This window comes from Garra rufa, chromosome 10 (assembly GCF_049309525.1).
Source record: "Garra rufa chromosome 10, GarRuf1.0, whole genome shotgun sequence".
Classification (NCBI taxonomy): domain Eukaryota; kingdom Metazoa; phylum Chordata; class Actinopteri; order Cypriniformes; family Cyprinidae; genus Garra; species Garra rufa.
The window spans coordinates 10,217,821-10,235,200 of NC_133370.1; the positions used below are offsets into that span (position 1 = coordinate 10,217,821).

Below are 17,380 nucleotides of genomic sequence, written 5' to 3' on the forward strand. Positions count from 1 at the left end.
ACGTGATGAATACCAGGTACACACACACACACACACACACACACACACACACACACACACACACACACACACCTTCACATCACTGCAGACTCTGTACAAACACACTCTGTTCTGTAAACTGGTGATATAGTTGTCAGTAACATGTTGTGTAACATACAGTGGGTCCAACATCTGGGATTCAAATTAACCTTGCAAATGAACAGAACGTTTTAGATTTTTGAAAAAAGTAAACTAGAAAAAATTTAAAGGTGACATATGAAAATCTTTTTATTTTTTTTATTTTTAAGTACTATAATCGGGTCCCCAGTGCATCTAGCAAAATAGAAAACATGGAAAATGACCACACAGTAACTTTGTATTGGTAAATCTTTTTTTTTGCAAGCATGTGAAAAAATGAGAAACGGGATCTTATTATAATATTACCGCCCCTTAATCTTTCCACCCACTTTCCACCTGTCATTTTTTTTTCACAAACAACAGTGGTGTACCAGTTCTAATGCCATGGCAAAAGTTCAAGGAAAGCATTCTAACTGTTCTGTCGTTGGCTGCACAGATAAGCACAGAACACTATTTAGTGTTCTAGCCTCAGAGGAGACAAGAGAGCAGTGGATTTATTGATTTCTTTACTTTATATTACACTGCTGCCACACAGATCTAATATAAACATGCACTTTCTTTCCCAGCTGTTTACCTTCACAGACATAACCAACTGTTTTTGTAACTCCTTTTAACCGAAACTTGTGTGTATTTGGCTGTTTCAGCACAATAAGACATGAAAGAGAACTTAGTTAAGTAATCACATGCCATGTGATAGCCGCTTTATGTGTGCGTGCTTTGGATGTGTGTGCTCAGAAAACCCTATATCAAAAGTTTAAACTAATATGGTTTGAAAAGCATGATTTCAGTGCAATAAACATGATAATCAAAACCAAACAGATGTTTTTAGCAGAATATCTGAGGTACAAGCAGTAAAGGCACAGCCCTATTCTGGAAAAGGGGGCGGGGAGCAGCAGCTCATTTGCATTTAAAGAGTCATGCATGAAAACAGCTGTTTCTGCTTTCACTCAAAATAGGCATTTTCAAATGATATAATAAATGATCTGTGGGGTATTTTGAGCTGAAACTTTACAGACACATTCTGGGGACACCTCAGACTTATATATTGTAAACAGAGGCATAATAGGTCTCCTTTAATATTATGATCTCAATAAAGTAAAAGAGGACAAACTAAATACTAAGCCAATCTTATATCAATTTTCCTGTAAATTAACTTGCTACAATTTTTAAATAATAGAAGTATAGTATATTCATAAATGTTCCCGTGGATCCCAGGCACAGCTGAAGTCAAAAGTTTACATACACCTTGCAGAATCTGCAAAATGTTAATTATTTTACCAAAAATAAGAGGAATCATACAAAATGCATGTTATTTTTTATTTAGTACTGACCTGAATAAGATATTTCACATAAAAGATGTTTACATATAGTTTACAAAAGAAAATTATAGTTGAGTTTATAAAAAATAACCCTGTTTAAAAGTTTACATACACTTGATTCTTAATACTGTCTTGTTACTTGAATGATCCACAGCTGTTTTCTTTTTTCTTTTTTTGGTGATAGTTGTTCATTGTTTGTCCTGAACAGTTAAAATGCCCACTGTTCTTCAGAAAAATCCTTCAGGTCCCACAAGTTTTTTGGTTTTTCAGCATTTTAGTGTATTTGAACACTTTCCAACAATGACTGCATGATTTTGAGATCTATCTTTTCACACTGAGGGCAACTGAGGGACTTAAATTCAACTAAAACAGAAGGTTTAAATTGTTACTGTTGCTCCAGAAGGAAAAATGTTGCATTAAGAGCAGGGGGAGGAAAACTTTTGAACAGAATGAAGATGTGTACATTTTTGTTATTTTGCCTAAATATCTTTTTTTTTTAGTACTGCCCTTCAGAAGCTACAGAAGATACTTGCATGTTTCCCAGAAGACAAAGTAAGGTAAATTTACCCTGATCTTCAAATTCAAAAAGTTTTCACCCAGCTGGCTCTTAATGCATCGTTTTTCCTTCTGAAGCATCAGTGAGCTTTGAACCTTCTGTAATAGTTGCATATGAGTCCCTCAGTTTTCTTCAGTGTCAAAAGATGGATTTTAAAATCATACAGTCGTTGTTGGAAAGGGTTGTAATATACAAAAATGCTGAAAAACCTTTGTGGGACCTGAAGGTTTTTTTCTGAAGAACAGCAGGCAGTTTAGCTGTTCAGGACAAACAAGGGACTTATGAACAACTATCACTAAAAAAAAAAAAAAACAGCTGTAGATAATTCCGGTAACAACACAGTATTAAGAATCAAGTGTATGTAAACTTTTGAATGGGGTCATTTTTATAAATTTCAACTATAATTATCTCTTGTGGACTATATGTAAACATCTTTTATGTGAAATATCTTATTCAGGTCAGTACTAAATAAACAATAACATGCATTTTGCATGATTCCTCTTACTTTGGTAAAATAATTAACATTTTACAGATTCTGCAAGGTGTATGTGTTTTTACGGCCAGTAATTGACAGTGAACCACACTATCGACTCGCTGTGTTTGATGAGTTTTTAATATAGGGGTTTTATTGAACAATAGATGATTTGTGGACACCATAATATTCATTAAGGTCTGATTGGAAGGAAAGGTGCACCTCATAAATACAAAATAATACATGCTGTTCGCGTGAGGGAGAGTGAGAGAGGCTTCTGAGAATTAGTCATAAATTGAAACTGGGAGAAGCATGATGCGTTTGGCAGTGATCCATGTTTACCACAAGCTCCCAGCGGATCCTCTGATAGAAATTCCTTCTCTTGCGTGTCGGCTGATTTGCAGCCAGTGATTCAAATCAAAACCTGAAATATATGTAACAACTATCTGTCTGTCTGTCTGTCTGTCTGTCTGTCTGTCTGTCTATCATTTTTCAGTGTTTTTTGATGATAGCAGTATAAAATGTAAGGTTTGATGTTCTGTAAACGATGCACGGCTGAGTCATTTTGTAAGAATCTGTATCTGATCCACAGATGTGTGCAGCGCTTGACTCATTCTTTTTAATTAGAAGGACGATGTTTGATTTGATGTTTCCATCACATCTTCTATGCCATTGACAGTCTTTTCTTTCATAAAGCTGCACTGACTTGTCAGTCTCCAAGTTTCTAAGAATGTCTTTGTCTCCTTCCATCTCCACCTCCTGATGATCTCGACAAAAGACAGTCGCTGCCGGTTTGTGGCCTTGGTTTCCATGGACACAGATACTTGTCCTAAGGACTGACTTGCTTAGTTGACTCTAGTCTAGTACAGGCGCGCTTTGAAGCAGCCAAGCATCAAGTGGCGCACATCATATTCCACACAAAGAGTAACGATTAATGACGTCAACTGATTAAGGTCACAGAGACATGCTTTATATGGGCCATTCTACAGAATTGGTTAAATTTTTTTTTTCATTTGTATTCATGCATATATCCAAGGTACACATTTCTAGTAATTGTGCAGTTTATTCTCATATTTTATTTTCAGAAATATTTGTCCTCTCCCCAAATTTGTCACTAATGAAACAGTAATATATAATTTAATTAGAAGAGTTATATTGACCTGTTAAGATTTCGCTTCCATCTACATTGTAAATATGTATAATTTGCTATTTTATTATATATATATATTTAGGTAAATCAATAACAATTACATTTTAAAGGGGTCATCGGGTGCAAAACTCACTTTTACATGTTGTTTGAACATTAATGTGTGTTGGCAGTTTTTGTACACAACCACCCTACAATGATAAAAAATCCACCCAGTGGTATTTTTTTTAGCTTTAAAAGTAACATCCCCTTTTTAAAATCAGTTCATTCTCAGCTTCTTGTCGTTGTGGCGAAACACATTTGATTGACATGAGCATCTTACCTTAGACCCGCCCTCACCGAGCTGAAACAGTCCGAATACAATTGCCATTGTGTGACTCAGGTGCAGGTGAAGTCTAATTGAGCGATTGAGGTGTTCTGGTGTTGGATGTAATAATGAGCATAGCAGTAGTCATTTACTCCCGACATCTGAGCCGCTGAAGATGCAGGGGTTTAACATTACTTTCTTTTATAAAATGAATGCCGATTCCCATCTAAATATGCGTCTATGTTCGTGCAAATCGTACATGATGCAGCTTCACCCACAGCAGAAGTGAGTATAAGGGTTTTTATATGCATCTTTGTAAATTGCCTTTTTTTTAATAATGTGCTTGTTGGCAAGTTTCGCCGATAAAGGCGGCTAAACACGCCTAAACGCGGCTAAAGTAAACATATTCCAAGAGAGTGTCTTAAAATGAGCTGAAATTTGCAAGAGCTGATTTTGACAAGGTAAAAGTGTTTTTTACACTACTATTGAGAATTTTTAACCAAAGTATATATAAGTATATAGGACCCTAAAGAATCATATGAACTTGTGGAAAATGGGCAACCGATGACCACTTTAAAAAAATTTTTAAAGTGTAATTATTGAGATTTGTTGTATTTTGAATCCAATTTGTCTTTGTAAAAGGCAAAAAGTTAATCATACTGATTTCAAACTTAAGGATTCATTAGTTTGAATATACATTGAACCAAAAACTATCATAACATCTTAGTTGATAATTCAGTATATTATTGCATAATTGTATTAAAATTATTTCAATTTATTTCCCCCAGATACGAGGATTATGTGTTGCCTTTTGTCACTTTACCGAATCATGTTTTGGTCATGACTGTTTTGGGAGTGACATATTTATGGAATAACACCCAAAAAAAGCAATGAAGTCACTACCAAAACTTCACCAAATGTTTTGGTAGTGACAATTTTAGATACTTTTGAACCTAGGTCAAAGATTCTAATCAGCACATGGTTAGCTAGTGCAGTTCTGAAAAGTGGTATGCATATAAAAACTAAAAGTTATGGAATAACTCCCAAAAATGTGTGCTTAATTGCAGAAAAAAGGTGTTTTTTAAGGTAGTTATGTTCCTTAAAGTTACATACAGATTTTCAGATTTTTGAACATAAATAATGGGGCCTATATTCTCATATGGTTCGGTAGTGACATGAAAATGCGGGACGGGATAAAGTTTCACAATTTACAAAGAAAATATAAAATATATATTTTTTGAACTTCGCTTTTTTCAAAAGAAACAAAAAGGAAAAAACAACAATGGAAAATATGAAATATAATTTTCATAATTTAGGTTTAGGGTTCGGGACGGGACAGCCATCTCCCAATTGAAAGTACCCCGAAAAATGATGATTTTATATATATTAAGCTTTCTAATATTTTAAAGATTATCATGGGTTTCAACAGATAATAGAAGGATCTTAGTAAACATCTAAGAATTGAATACTTAAATGCTTTTGGACCAGTTTTGTAGAATGGCTTATATAGGAAAATTTAAAATGTGTCTTCATTCTTGAGTTTGTGCAATACCGAAAGATTTTTTTTAAAGGAACTTTGCATTTAATTTTATTCAATTTAAACTGCCTTTTGCAAACCATTTTCTTTCTTACATATTTCTAAATGGAACATAATATTCATTGTGCATTTGGGAATCTGGATCTTGAATTATCTGTACTAAAAACTAAAACTAAATGGAGTAAATTTTGCTTTAATGTTTACTAATTTAGGAATATGGCAAAAAACTTGTCATCAAGGGCTCGTCTTCTGAGCTGTAATAACACACAAGCATATTATTATATTAAAATAATTATTATTTAGTATCTCAAGGCTAAAGGTACAGTAGATTTCAGTGTGATGCTCTCTAGTGTTTCAATTATCAGATGCTGACATCTACTGGTGAATAACTGTTATGAGATTCAGTTTAATAGTAGACTAAATTAATATTAAATATATACAACTTCACATAAAAAGACAAATGATATATAAATCATTCTAATAATGCTGATCAATATTTAAAACACACAAATTCCCTTCTTAAAGCAAAGCTTTCTGAAAATAAAGGCACAGTTAAATAACACTCAAAGATCCCCTCGTAATTCACAAAACTTTATTCCGTATTACATAGTTTCAAGGCCAAATTACAAATAAATAAAGGAGTTGTTTGCTCTGACCTGCTTGTCGTAAGACAGTAACCATTCAAACAGACGAGAAAAGACCCCAAACCTGGTCAGTAACAAAGATTAATCATATTTAAAGGAGATATTACATCTGTACATCTAAATGCAACTAACTTTATGAATTTCTGACCTAAAAGTATTTACAGAGCGGGTAACAGAAGGAGAGAGAAGGAATCCACCAAACATCCTCTTAATAGGCCTGTGTGTAGCCATTAAGCAATAAGGACTTTAAGAATGCAAAGTTAAACACAGTCATGCTGTTGACGTAAGCGTCTAACAGGCTGATTAATTTGGGTTAGCTGTTGCCAAGGGTGGGACTGACAGGTGGATACACCAATTAGATTACAGTTCGGCTTAATAAGGTGGAGCTCTCTCTAGCCTAGCAGCTGATTGGCCAGATGCGTATGACTGGAACCGATGACATTGCAGGATGTAAATGAAGCACAATCAAGGTGAGCAGTACAGCAGCTCCAAGAAGGGATGACTCACTCCCTGAATTCAAAGACAGAAATAAATTATCAAAAGTATAAATTCCTATAAACTTTTAATTTCCACTGTGTAAAAAAGGCAATCAACATCCTCCATCGAGCACAGGACAGACAGACTTGTCTAGTTTTAGGAACACCATTTGCCTTCAGTTCCTTTTATGACAAAAATTAGAATAAAACAAAAACAAAGTACTTGTTGTGACGGCAAAGCTGGAGTGTTAAAGGAATCAAGAAATCATAAAAACTAAAAAAGGAAAATGTTAAGTGCTTAAAAAGACAATAAATCAACATTTTTCACTCAAATAATGAATAAATGTAGAGCTTTAGAAACATTTGCACTTTGTATGCAAATGCCACATTTGATACAATAGGTTCTTATTTGAAGCTTGTTTGGTTCACATCTCCTGAATCATGCAAAGTCAAATGTGAATCGGTGATCTGCACAGTCTAAATGCATCTCTTCCATTACATCGGAGAGGCTGGAGACATTCGTGCTCTTGGGGCCGGACTGTGCGTATCATTTGATGTATCTCAGAATACATAAGTCTATTGCACATTCGAATTCATACTTTTTCAAGTCACTAATCATTTCCTATGATGACAATATCACAATAGAATAAAAAATGGCCATTTAAGAAACAAAAAGGTACCCAAACTACTCCACAGCAACACTTGGCTCCCTTGCAAAACATCCATGCAACACAATAGCTGACATTGTATGATCACATGACATAAAAAGTAAGTTTAAAGGCTTCACAAATTCAGACAGAGTTAACATACACTGTAAATGTGGAGTCATAAAGCCTGTGTGATTCTGTAGAGCGTGGAAGGAACGAGGAGTGACAGAAATGCACAACATTTGGATCATGTCTGTGAAATTGGATTATTGTTAAAGTTGCCCTGACAAAAAACTCTCTGCAGCATCGCTACAAGCTTTTTGTAGCATTAAAGCACGTCTCTGGTTTAAGACTGCTCTCCGTTACAGCTTTGGTGCAGATTTAAAACTGCTTTGGTCGCATTAAAACAGATATCTCGTGTAATACTGGTCTCTCCAGGTCTGGATTGTTAGGTTTTTCCGGCTTCGTTCTAGGTACACAGTCCTCAGTGTGCACTAGCTCCTGAAATACATTGTTAATTTCACACAGGGCAACAGTAACAGCCTTTGGATACAGGTAAACAACAGAAGCCAAAAGTAACAAAAATGTCAAGTATTAATGCCAAAGTTCCAAGAGAAGTAACATTGTAACAGTTATAGAAGCATTCCATACATATTCAAATCTCACAGCCGTTTTGGACCAAAAAACAAAGTCTAAAGCAACAAAAAATACAGCCAAATTACAAAACGTTTCCCTGCATAGACTCTCGATGAGAATTCAGTGTGACCGCGTCGCAGTAGGGTGGAATCATCAAGCGCATCTGCCTGCAGAACAATGTGAAGGGGCGAGAGCCAATGAGAGAGAGGCTAGAGGAGTGGGTGGAGTCCAAAAATCTCACAGTTCGTAGGTTGTGTTGTGTGTCTTTTTCAGGAGTCACTCTAGTGAATCTTCTGAGAAAAGTGCGTTATATTTAGTACCTGCTTCAGCAGGTGGCGCATGCTGTCGCTCCGTTCCCTCTCATCAAATCATAAGTGAACGAAAATTCAAGTCCTTGCTTCGATCGCAGAGCATCACAGGGAGCAGGAAGGCAGAGGATTGTGGGTTGTTTTTTTCGTGTATATATAGGCATTGTGGTATGGTGTGTCTTATACCCCCCTCCCTCCCTCCCCATCACATCACACCACAGAGCTTCATTCACTTGCCGCCATACATCCTCTCGATATCGTCCTGATAGTGCGATTTTAGTTCCTTGCGTTTGAGTTTGAAGGCGTCGGTAACCAGGCCCGTCTCGGGCGTCCAGGGTTCGGCGCTCAGGCGGATTTTCTTTGGGATCTCGAAGCGCTCCAGTTTACCTGTTAATCAAAAGAGATTTTATGTGTTAGAAACTATGGCGTTCTAAGCTATATACACACTACCAGTCAAAAGTTTTTGAACAGTAAGATTTGTAAAAAAAATTTAAAGAATTCTATTGTGCTCAACCAAGCCTGCATTCTTTTGATCCAAAATACAGCAAAACCAGTAATATTGTGAAATATTTGTAGTATTTAAGATTTAAGATCTATTTGAATAATTTATTCCTGTGATCAAAGCTAAATTTTCAGCCTCATTCCTCCAGTCTTCGGTGTCACATGATCCTTCACTAATCATTCAAATTTGCTGATTTGCCACTCATTTTATCAATATTTTTTAAACGGTTGAATAATTCTTTGATGAATTAAAATATCCAAAGATCAGGATTTATCCTAAATAAAAAATAAAAAAGGATGATAAAAAAAGTGACGATAAAGACATTTATAACGTTACAAAAGATTTCAGTTTCAGATAAATGCTGTTCTTTTGAACTGCATTCATCAAAGAAACCTGAAAAAAAACAACAGCTACTCAGCTGCTTTTAACATGATAATAATAAAAAATGTTTTTTGAGTGGCAAATCAGAATATTAATATTTTTTCTGAAAGATCATGTGACTGGAGTAATGATGTTAAAAATTCACCTTTGAAATCAAATAAATTACATTTTCATATTCAAATAGAAAACAGTTATTTTAAATAGTAAAAATATTTCAAAATTGTACTTTTTGCTGTACTTTGATACAAATAAATGCTACTTCTTTAAAAAAAAAAAATCTTTAAAAAAAATCTTGCTGTTCAAATAGGGCTGGGCAATATGGCTGAAAACTGTATCACGATATCAGTTTCATATCGGTCGATATCGATAATTCTTGATATTTTTTATGACCCATTTAAAAAAAGGACGAAGTGTTGGCTGAAGAAGTGTTGGCTGACAATATTTCTTGCTGCACATTACACAGGGCTCGCAAAATGTCAAAATCTCTGGTAGCCCTTCGGCCAGGTACTCTTCAGATTTTGGTAGCCCGAAAATGTCAATCAAAAATGTTTTCAATACACAAATATAAACAACTATCAAAGAAGGAATTTTATTTCACTATTTAGTTTATCTGCAGAATTTTTTTAATTAAATTAAATTAAATTTTATTATTTTTATTCAATGACATCATTGCCTTTTGAAGTTTTATCCAGCCCCATCGCGCTTCTCGTCTTTCCGTCCTCAACTGTAAGACCCCTTAATATTATAATTAAGATTTTTCTTTTACTATTTAACATATTTAAAACTTTTAATAGCCTTAAATTTGATACAACTAAATTGAGGAGTTTTTAAGGACCTGCACGAGATATGCACGAGACAACGATATGGCGCAACCAGACATGATACTGATACATGATTGGCTGTTAGCGCGTCACTCCCTACATTGCTAGGTTACCAGAGAGTGAGTGCCTTTGTTAATGGAACCAAACTTGCTTCGCAACCTCTGTTTTCTTCCGACGAAGAATAAAAAATATTGAACGTGTCTATCGCGATACATATCGTTATCGTTTTATCGCCCAGCCCTATGTTCAAAAACTTTTGCCTGGTAGTGTATATACACAGCAAGAAGCTTAAAATGCTTAAGTAAAATGCTGTGTGTGGTCTTTTGGCAAATGTTTTGAGTGACATTTTAAGTGGATTAATTTTTATTGGAACTTGTTCAGTGAAATGAACTGCCTAAACAAGCTACAAGCCAATTCACTAAAATTAATTAGACTTCCCAACAATACCTGAGAAAAAGAGGATAGTATTGAGAGGAAGTTTCTCACGCTCATCAAGACTGCATTTATTTGAATAAAAATACAGTAAAAACAGTAATACTGTGAAATATTACAATTTAAAATAACTACTGTTTACTGTAATATATTTTAAAGTGTAATTTATTCCTGTGATGCAAAGCTGATTTTTTTTAGCAGCATTACTTAAGTTTTCAGTGTCACACGATCCTTTAGAAATCATTCTAATATACTGATTTGCTGCTCATTTCTTATTATCACTGTTAAAAACTGTTGTTTTACATATTTTTGTGGAAGCCTTAATACATTTTTCAGGATTTTTGATTAATAGAAAGTTCAAAATAATCAATTTAATGCATTCTTACTTAATAAAAGTATTAATTTCTATAAAAAATATATAGTTTTTCTAAAATTTACATTGTGGCCAATGTGTGGCCAATTCAAATTCCAACTCAAAGAAAACTGAGACAATTTTTATTTTGCCCTATGTTGACAAACCAGTTATAGCCGCATCTGTGATGATACGTAGAACCTCTTTCTCCATCTCTGCATGGTTGCAGATCTCTTCCCATGGTCCTCTAATGCCTCTCTGCTCAGCAAGGGCAGTTAACTGTTTCTGATTGGGCACCACAAACCCAATCACATAAGACTCATCACTGTAAAGAAAAGGACAAATTTATACCACTCACATCTCAGCTGAAACATTACATAGCATTTACAAATGCATGTGCACCCACCTGTTGGCATAAGCGCAGATGTTGTCAATGAGTGAGCAGTTTTTGAGCACAGCCTCCACTTTGCCCAGAGACACATATTCACCAGCTTGCAACTTCACCAGGTCCTTCTTACGATCTACAAACATGCCACAACCAGTTAGAGAAACTTGATTAGAAATTACTATGATAACACTTAAAGGGATAGTTCACCCAAAAATTTAAATTCTGCCATCATTTACTTAACATTAAAGGAGAAGTTCACTTCCAGCACAAAAATTTACAGATTTACTCATCGTCTTTCAAGACGTTGATGTCTTTCTTTCTTCAGTCGTAAAGAAATTGTTTTCCGAGGGAAAAAAAATTAGGAGTGTTCTCTAGGGGTGTAAATATTAATCGATTCGTATCGATGCATCGATTATGCAGCCGACGATTCAATGCATCGATTCGTCCGCAAGAGTATCGATTAATGTGTTTATTTTGCCGCTTGTTTGTTCACTTGTCTATTTTTAGAATCCGTTCCGACCTTTCTTTTACTGTCTATGGCTCCGACGTAAGCGTACTACCTACTCCTAAGCTGCGGGTGGCGCTAACCTCATTATTGTCTTCTACTTCACACGCGTTACTTTCGTTTCACAGTCCATCTATGATGTTGTTCATGTTCACACACCTCACGTTGTTGTCTGACTTTCAAGAGTGATGATTTTGAACTGATTTTGTGGAGTAGTATTCTATTTGCAGTTCATCTACTGCAGAGGATGTGTGACCATTACCTCTTAATAAGATGCAAATTGTATTTTCAAAATGTAACCAATTTTGTATAAATGAAACTTTTTAAAACAGTGAATAGGCTAATTGGCCATAGTAGACCTGCACTATAAGCATTAGCCTTTTTTTTTTTTTTTTTTTTTTTATTATTACAATTTATCTGATTGCACTTTGTAGATGCAGTAACTTATATTTGCTGTTCTATTTGCAGTGCATTGAGCACAACTGCTTTAGTGTAACATACACATTATGTGAATAGAATACTGTTTCTGTATTCTCAATAAAAGGCAAATTATTTACTATTTTTGTTGATTTATTTGAAACTTAATAGATATCATGTAAAAATATCTAGTATTGAATCGAATTGGATCGAATCGCATCGTATCACAGGGAATTCTGAAGTATCGAAAATAATCGAATCGTTGGCTTAAGAAATCGGTATCGTATCGAATCGTCTTGAAGGCTCCGATTTACACCCCTAGTGTTCTCCATATAGTTGACCTCCAACTTCCAAAATGCTGTTTAAATTCAGCTTCAACTGGCTCTAAACGATCCCAGCCAAGATATATTTTTAACCTCAAATTCTTGTCTTGTCTAGCTCTGCGTGAACTCTGTGTATTCAGGTTCATGACAGTTAGGGTATGTGAAAAAACTCATTTTCAAATCTAATTTTATTGTCTAACTTCAAAATCATTCTACATCACTGTTTTACCTTTTTTCAAACACCATGGTGTTTGATCTTTCTTGCGCGTTCACTTTGTAAACACTTGTTCGGTATTTCTGCAGTGACTTGAACGATTTTTAAGTTGGAGGAGAAAATGAGATGGGAGTTTTTTTTTTTTTTAACATACCCTAACTGTATTGTTCCTACCTGGAATGCACAGAGTTCACGCAGAGCTAGTCAACACAAGCATTTGTGATTTAAAAAGTATATAAATTGTAATTAAAAAAAAAAAAAAGTAACGAATTCGATTTTGAGCGCGATTTGGCGTGGCTTGTCAGTGATTTACGGCGGGGTGTTTGAATTGCCGCTCCAGATGAACGCACGTGATGGAGATTTACTACTAATCAAAGTACCGGCTTCATTGACTAAACGCGCCTCACAACATCGTTCGATTAATCGTTGCAGCCCTAGTTATTTATCTTATTTACACAAAGGCATGTAATTTCTGTCTCTACATGGTCACGTGTTTACAATTTCTCCTCTGCGAAAACACAGACGGGATCACGGACTCCATTCATAAAAACGGAATTTACTATAGCGTGGAATTTGACGATTTTGAACAAATCAAAATTTGGTCTGTCACTTAATTCGAATCGCGATATGGACTAGTGTCTGTGAAAACAGAAACACAAAAAGACCATTTCAGTATGAATCCTGCATGTTCCATTTGCCTCTCTGTATGGCAGAGACACGTTTTTTTTTTCTTAACTACACCCATGCTGAAGCACACGTGACGCTCCCAGTAATTTTTAGCCTTTGCATCCCCAAAGCTGCTGTGAGTGTCACTTCTTGTCATTTTTACGGTTTCATTTGAGAAAACTAGCATCATATGTTGTATACAGAGAGAAACTTCACGGCATCCTGTCAAAATAAAAGTACGGTTTAACATGTAACAGAACAATATTAGTCTTGTATTACTTTTGTACAGTATAATGTAGGTGTTTATATATTCCTATTTAAATAATTGACATAAAACAATATATATATGATCAAAAATAAATATTACAACAAGATTAACCACTTAATTGTAGAAAAAAATACTAAAATTATTATTAAAACTTTTTTAACTGAATATAACTTTTCTTCCATGTATTAATTTTAACAGTAAACCTGTTTGCCAAAAAATAAAAGGTTTATTTTTCATTTGATTAAAAATAAATAAATGTTTATGCTTTCAATTGATTATCAGAAAAATTAAAACACAAAAGCACTGCACTGATATTTTGTTAAAGTTTGTGTGTATGTGTCTCTACATACCGATAATCTTGAGGCAGCCATCAGGGTGAAACTCTCCAATGTCTCCAGTGCAGAACCAGCGCTGGCCATTTGCATCCACAAAGAAGTCCTCTCGGTTCTTTTTATCATTTTTATAGTAACCCATGGTGACGTTGGGGCCGCCAATCACAATCTCTCCTCGCGGGTTTGGTTTATCTGTGCTAAAATAACCACCTATGGCCAGAAACATAGAGAAAATATTAAAATAGCCATTATTTGATAATATTACAATTCACCTTATATTTTAATTATGATTAAGATGTTAGTACCAAAAACAAAAACCCTTAAAAAGCAGCAGTAGTAATGTGTTAATAGTAAAAAAAAAAGCTAGACTCGCCTTCCTCCCAGTTCTTTAGCATGATCTCTGAACACACCAGAGGAGCTCCAACACGTCCAGTGCTGTAATCAGACACTAGACAAACATACACCGTATTAGCACACTTACGCAAACTAACACATTCATTCATTCAGAAGCATTCATTTATTTCATTTGCCCTTTTTTACTAATCACATGAATAGATTAACCCAAGTTTTAATCCTGGAGTTGACCTGTTTAACATTTGTATCTATTGACCCATAAATTCCCACTACTTTTCCCTAGTTGTTTGTGGTCATTGGATAAGGATTTTAAAATATAATTTCAGAGACTACACTACACATAGAAATAGCCAAATAACCTGAAATAATTCTACTCTACTGTTTTCAACATAATAATAATAATAATAATATTTTTTGAGCAGCAAATCAGAATATTAGAATGATTTCTGAAGGATCATGACTGGAGTAATAATACAAAAAAATCAGCTTTGAAATCACAGGAATAGATTGTGATTTAAAATATATTCAAATAGGAAACAGTTATTTTAAATAGTAAACATTTTTTTTTTTTTAAATTGTACTGTTTTTGCTGTACTTTGAATTAAATAAATGCAGGCTTGGTGAGCAATAGAGACTCCTTTAAAAACAATAAAACATGCATGTTGTAAATAAAATTCCCATGGTTTTACTATGATATCTTCTAATATCAGATTTTCAGTGTCAATGACAACACTGTAACCTTTTAATACTATATAATTAGTTTAATAATAGTATATACACCCTTAATTTGCAGTACCGACCATAGACTGTAAAAAATATGGACGTAGTGTCCGTGACGTCATCCGTAGGTTTCTGAAGAGCGATTTTGAAGCCTATAGTGGGCGGGATTCGGCCGTCGACATCTTGGAAACGCGTCATCACGCGTCACTCCAGGACAATCGAAAATGGACAATAAGGTGGGACGTGGGTGGAGCTAGGTGCTGAAACTACGCCTACTTAGTGCGCCAGTGGTGACAGCAGCGGCAATCCCCCTGTCACTCAAGTGGCCACGCCCTTAATTATGCAGAACTTTACGGCTTAATATAACTTAAACGAATGAGTTATAAAAAAATTCACCCCCCTCACAGTTGACATGAAGGGCGAGATTATATAGTCTAAAACCACTTTTTGAACCAGGCTGTAAATATGTTTTTTTCTGCTGTAAAGTTGGGCATTTTAACATGGGGAGTCAATGGAACTGACTCCCTTTTGCAGCCAGTCTCTAGCGGCCAGTCGATGAATTGCAGTTTAAGCCACTTCCGTGTTGGTTTCAATAGAGAGAGCGGGAGGTTGCGGCTTGGTACCGACTCAGCTTTGAATTATTTTTTAAATTAGTCATAATTTTATTATTAAATGTATTTTATGAGTAATTTAGTTTTTTTTTTTTTTTTCATATTTGTATTTGGCTTTATTTTTTTTTTTAACATTATTTTAACTATTTAATAGTTTAAGTTTTTTTCAGCCTGATTTCAATTACTGAAAAGTAAGAAATATTTTACAATGAACAAAAAACATTTTCTTTTTCAATATATTTTAAAATGTAGTTTACTCTGTTTGCAGTGTTGCACGATCCTTCAGAAATCATTCCTTTTAAAAATTTGTGCTGCTTAATAGTTTTCTCATTTCTTAAAAAAAAAAAAACACCTTTAAACACCGGTGAAGTCAGGGTTATGGATAAATTATGGACATGCTAATTAATGGACTTTAACATACTAATTTATTTTCAATTCATAAAATAAAGTACTTTTGATAAAGCAATGGAGATTAGCTATTTAGCAGCTAAAATCCATGGATAAAAAGAATCATTTAGTTTTAGTTTATAGTAAAACTGCTGGTCCTAGATTCACTCCTAACCACAGTGAATCTAATACTTACACTCGCTAATGGTCCCAGCTCCACAGGTTTCGGTGAGGCCATAACCCTGTCCCACAGGACAGCAGAAACAGATGTTCATAAACCGTTGAGTAGCTGCAGATAAAGGAGCTCCGCCAGACAACAGCACACGCATGTTACCACCCAGCAATGAACGAACCTTCTTGAACACTAGCCTACAGAACAAGATGCAAATAAACATCAACTGCTTCTGAACAGTGAACCTATGATTTTATTATAAGCATACTATATTATACTTATTTAATATACCTGTCACAGAGTGGCGTGCTGTATCCTTTGGAGATCTGCTCCATCTTGTAGTTGTATGCCAGAACAAAGAAAGTTTTCTGCACACTGCTCATCTCTTCAACTTTAGTCATCACATTCTTATAGATACGGTCCATAATCTCCTACACACAGAAGAAAATTCACATTTACGCTACCAGTCAAAAGTTTTTCAACAGTAAGATTTTTAATTTATTTTTAATTTTTTTAAAGAAGTCTCTTCTGCTCACCAAGCCTGCATTTATTTGATCCAAAGTACAACAAAAACAGTGAAACAAACCTTTTTGAATGGTATGGTGTATAATGTTACAAAAGCTTTTTATTTTAGATAAATGCTGATCTTTGGATCTTTTTAATTGAAGAATCTTCTTCAAAAATAAATGCTTCTTAACGCCAGAAACTGCAGGTGAATAGGGTAAAAAAAATTAACTAATAGTTATCAGCTTACTTACCCAGTTGATTGATTACTTTGATAATTGCAAGCATTTTTTGTATTACAAGATTTCTAAAAATGCAAATGAGGCATTATTTAATGAAACATGCTAATTTGCATAAATGTCTAGTCCAAACATCTGAACACTGAATGAAGTCAAGTTTCAAAATTCTTTTCTTTTCTTATTCAATAGAAATTACAGAGGGCATTATGGGTATCTAATTTCATCATAACATAATTTAGAAAAAATAGAACAGACGGGAAACACTATACATATATATATATATATATATATATATATATATATTTTTTTTTTTTTTTAAGAATAAAATGTTGTATAAAATCATGCAAATTATATATATATATATATATATATATATAAACAAATTCCTCTGTAAAAACTTTCAGGATATAGACGAAAACAAAAAACGTAAAGCTTGATGTGTGTAAGTGCTACTGAAGTGGAGATTTATGGCTCGGTGTAGGAGAAAAAATAACTTATTTTGAGAAAACAGGCTTTAAAATATGCATTGGAATTAAAATCTATTGACACAAATAGACAAAGTGTCTTAACAGTGTTTTTTGGATGTTTTCTTTCCAATAGTCTGAAAAAAAAAAAAAAAACACTTT

General features: G+C 34.4%; 1 protein-coding gene across 1 annotated transcript in view; it reads right to left on the bottom strand.

Annotated features, from left to right (window-relative positions):
* Positions 1 to 6,033: 6,033 nt before the first annotated feature.
* Positions 6,034 to 17,380, bottom strand: part of acsl3b (acyl-CoA synthetase long chain family member 3b) — a 32,183-nt gene continuing 20,836 nt past the window's right edge. The window contains exons 11-17 of the mRNA XM_073848852.1: positions 16,303 to 16,442; positions 16,036 to 16,208; positions 14,141 to 14,215; positions 13,786 to 13,977; positions 11,061 to 11,175; positions 10,822 to 10,979; positions 6,034 to 8,553 (exon numbers count right to left, since the gene is read on the bottom strand). Of these exons, the coding sequence (XP_073704953.1) occupies positions 8,396 to 8,553; positions 10,822 to 10,979; positions 11,061 to 11,175; positions 13,786 to 13,977; positions 14,141 to 14,215; positions 16,036 to 16,208; positions 16,303 to 16,442 (1,011 nt within the window). The 3' untranslated portion in view covers positions 6,034 to 8,395. The remainder of the gene's footprint in view (positions 8,554 to 10,821; positions 10,980 to 11,060; positions 11,176 to 13,785; positions 13,978 to 14,140; positions 14,216 to 16,035; positions 16,209 to 16,302; positions 16,443 to 17,380) is intronic.